This window comes from Lygodium microphyllum, chromosome 25 (assembly GCF_053477565.2).
Source record: "Lygodium microphyllum isolate KBCC chromosome 25, Lygodium_microphyllum_v1.1.10, whole genome shotgun sequence".
NCBI classification, from domain to species: Eukaryota; Viridiplantae; Streptophyta; class Polypodiopsida; order Schizaeales; family Lygodiaceae; genus Lygodium; species Lygodium microphyllum.
This window is the reverse complement of record NC_141159.1, coordinates 50,476,177-50,479,351: the sequence shown is the minus strand read 5'-3', so window position 1 is coordinate 50,479,351 and position 3,175 is coordinate 50,476,177. Positions and strand designations below refer to the sequence as shown.

The 3,175-nt window shown below is 43.6% G+C and overlaps 1 protein-coding gene across 1 annotated transcript; it reads left to right on the top strand.

The window, feature by feature from the left end:
• The first annotated feature begins 280 nt into the window (after window positions 1-280).
• Window positions 281-2,850, top strand: LOC148014211 (jasmonate-induced oxygenase 4-like). The gene is made up of 3 exons (XM_087666291.1): window positions 281-1,013; window positions 1,146-1,488; window positions 2,335-2,850. The coding sequence occupies exons 1-3, from the start codon at window positions 337-339 to the stop codon at window positions 2,572-2,574; spliced, it is 1,260 nt and encodes a 419-aa protein (XP_087522417.1). The 5' UTR covers window positions 281-336; the 3' UTR covers window positions 2,575-2,850.
• The last annotated feature ends 325 nt before the right edge of the window (window positions 2,851-3,175 follow it).

Below are 3,175 nucleotides of genomic sequence, written 5' to 3'. Positions count from 1 at the left end.
TTCATGACTTGAGTTGACATAAGCCTCAAATGTTTTTATTACATTACAATTATATATGATTTGTATTATTAGACCACTTTTGACTCTGTAAGTTGGTGGTACTCTTTTTCCTTGTTGTGGAGAGAGACAGACAGAGGGGTTAGTACCACGAGGTGACAAAGGTAGAGTGGCACGTTTTACTCGTCTGAAATAGATTCTCTCTCAAATACTTCCCTTTAAAATCTAAATAATGCTTCTTGTTTGATTTAAGCAGGCTAGATTGTTGGATTTCACTACATACATGTCAATGACTCATGACTCACGAGCCCATCATCATATCTTAACTATTCAGGTGTGATGTTACCTTACATAAAGCCTTCAGATTCAGAATATCGCAGACTCGCTTCTGAGAGAGCCTCGCCCTTTGTACTCGGTAGAGCGCGCTTGGCAACATTAGTTACATCCATCATGGCTGCCATTGCCCACTCACCAGTTCCCCCCACCGGCCCCATCGCCATTGCAGCTCCAGGCAGGCCGTGGGGTGTCGAGCCTGTGGAGCTGCTGGTGAAGAACGGGGTCCAGGTGGTGCCGGAGAAGTACAAGAGAGAGTTCTCTGCCTCAGACCTAGTCACGCCTGATATCAGTAGCTGTACTGATCATGACATAATTGACGGGGAGAAGCTGAGTATCCCTGTGATAGACCTGAGAGGGTGGGATGAGTCCCACATGGAGGAGGTAGTTGCAGAAATGAAGAGAGCCTGCGAGACCTGGGGGTTCTTCCGGATTGTGAACCACGGCGTGCCTCCTCTGCTCATGGACGGGATGATGGAGGTGGCCCGGGAGTTCATGGCCTTGCCCGTGGAGGAGAAGGCTGGCTATGCTGCTGAGCCCGGGGGCATAACTCAAGGCTATGGGAGCAAATACATACTGGAAGAAGATAAGGTGCGGGACTGGCGAGATTACTTGTACCTTCTCCTGCAGCCGCCTTCTATCAGAAACTACAGTCACTGGCCGGCCAGCCCTCCCTCCTTCAGGTACTGGGCTTAATATTAGCTAGCTAATGCCATGCCATGCCATCAGCCATGAAATTACCAAGGATAAGTTTATAATTACATGCATTATTCGGATATCTATCGATCTTCACCTGCCTGCCTGCCTGCCTGCAGGGAGACGATGGAGGAATACAGCAGGGAGGTGAGGCAGCTGGCGGGGAGGCTGCTGCGGGTGATGTCGCGGAGCCTGGGGATGGACGACGGGTTCATCGAGAAGGCTCTGCGGGGGCCGGAGCCTGATTTGGTGCAGAAAATGCTCATCAACTACTACCCGGCGTGCCCTCAGCCGGACCTCACGGCGGGCTTCCACAAGCACTCGGACATCGGCGCCCTGACGGTGCTCCTGCAGGAGGAGGGGGTGGTGGGGCTGCACGTGAGGCACTATCAGTCCGGCCGCTGGATCCCCGTCGAGACCCTCAAGCACTCCTTCGTCTGCAACGTCGCCGACCAGATCGAGGTCTCAACTCTCTCTCTCTCTCTCTCTCTCTCTCTCTCTCTCTCGACCCCCATCGCTTCACTGCTCTTTCTTATCTTCTGACATAGACAAAGAGAGCACGATGAGTTTTTCACATTTTCCCATGTGGGCAAGGGGGCTCTTTAGGAGTCTTTACCCTTGTGAAATTTCCCCTATTATCTATAATGTTCATCACGACTCACGAGCTCATAATGTGTAAGTTATGGTAGGAATTTCTTGTGATATGTGATATATATAAACACCAGCATAGAGTAGCACTCGTTCTAGATAGTGATAACCTATAATTTTTTGAATGCTAATACTACAAAGAGAAGGATAAAGCCCCTTTTGAAGGCTAATGCAACTTTCATATTTGAGGCCTATAGAAGCAAATACTTGCATGTGTATGTTAAGTATGTCTACCTAGAGCCTGTAGCAGTAATATCTTTGTCTTGTCCCTTGTAGATACAACAAGCACACACACACACGCACACACACACGCATGCATAGAGAATATGTACAAAGGCACCCATGACAATGAAATATCACAACTAGTAATATAAAAATGAGGGCCCTATAAAATAGCATTCTGACTCTAAATAATACAAGTTCATTTGGATATTAATTAAATGAGGAGCATTTTGATAGTAAGAATGACAAATCTTATTCTTTTTTAGTGTTAATCATCAAATATGTACACTATTATAAGCAAACTATTAATAAAGCTTTTAAGCTTTAGCAGCAGAGCCTTTTTGTATTGATATCCCAAAATGGTTTGTATTAACTTTGATGTAGTGATTTCACAAGGTTCCTTTGTTAAACACTTGACAAGTCACCTATCTCTTGCAGATCTTGACTAATGGAATGTACAAAAGTGTAGAACATCGTGCTATCGTCAATAAAGATATGTCACGAATCTCCATTGCACTCTTCCATGATGCAGCTCCTACTGCAATAATTGGCCCATCGCAAGAGCTCAAACAAGGGCCACTATACAAGGAGGTCATGTTCTCTGACCATGAATATGCCTTCTATGCACATGGAGCAAGAAGCAAGAGCATTGTTCAGTCATACATTATAGGGAAGTAGTGTGCCTCAAATGTTTCATCCTATGCAATATATATATGTTGAAGAATCAAGATTCTTCACTATAGAATAAGGATGCACTGAAACATTCTCTAGTTGTGACTTTTAAATGCCCATCCAAATATCTATTATAAAGAAGGACATGCATACTTCCAATCATGTCAAAACACCTTACATGCATATGTCTCCTTCTAACCTACTAGAGTTATTCTAGGCATTCCTAAGACTTCGGACATGTAGTATACACATCTTTCATTAGCTTGTAACGAATTTGTGGCTTTCTGCTAGTCTTTTAGATTCAATAATTTCATTTTAGCATGGTTTATTACAAGTATGATCCCTTGCAATGCAAAGGCCACCAGTTTCTACATGTACAAGTATTTGTGGTAAAAGCATAGAGAAAAAAACAACCATGTGAATTAATAAATAGATGAGGACGTAGTGGTAATAGATACCTTTTATATTATTAACTCCATAAAAAGGTAAAAACACAGGGTATATTGAGACGGCCTACTATGCCTATTGAGACCGTTACTATCCAAAGAGTCTCTTACATACTAAATTATTTTCGATCTTAGAAATAAAAATGATCCTCAATGTAAAT

Bases quoted from the DNA above. Each gene is read 5' to 3' on its own strand.
- LOC148014211 (XM_087666291.1), top strand. From the start codon at position 337: ATGTTACCTTACATAAAGCCTTCAGATTCAGAATATCGCAGACTCGCT. The intron at 1,014-1,145 runs GTACTGGGCTTA...GCCTGCCTGCAG, and splicing joins GCCAGCCCTCCCTCCTTCAG to GGAGACGATGGAGGAATACA. The intron at 1,489-2,334 runs GTCTCAACTCTC...TATCTCTTGCAG, and splicing joins ACGTCGCCGACCAGATCGAG to ATCTTGACTAATGGAATGTA.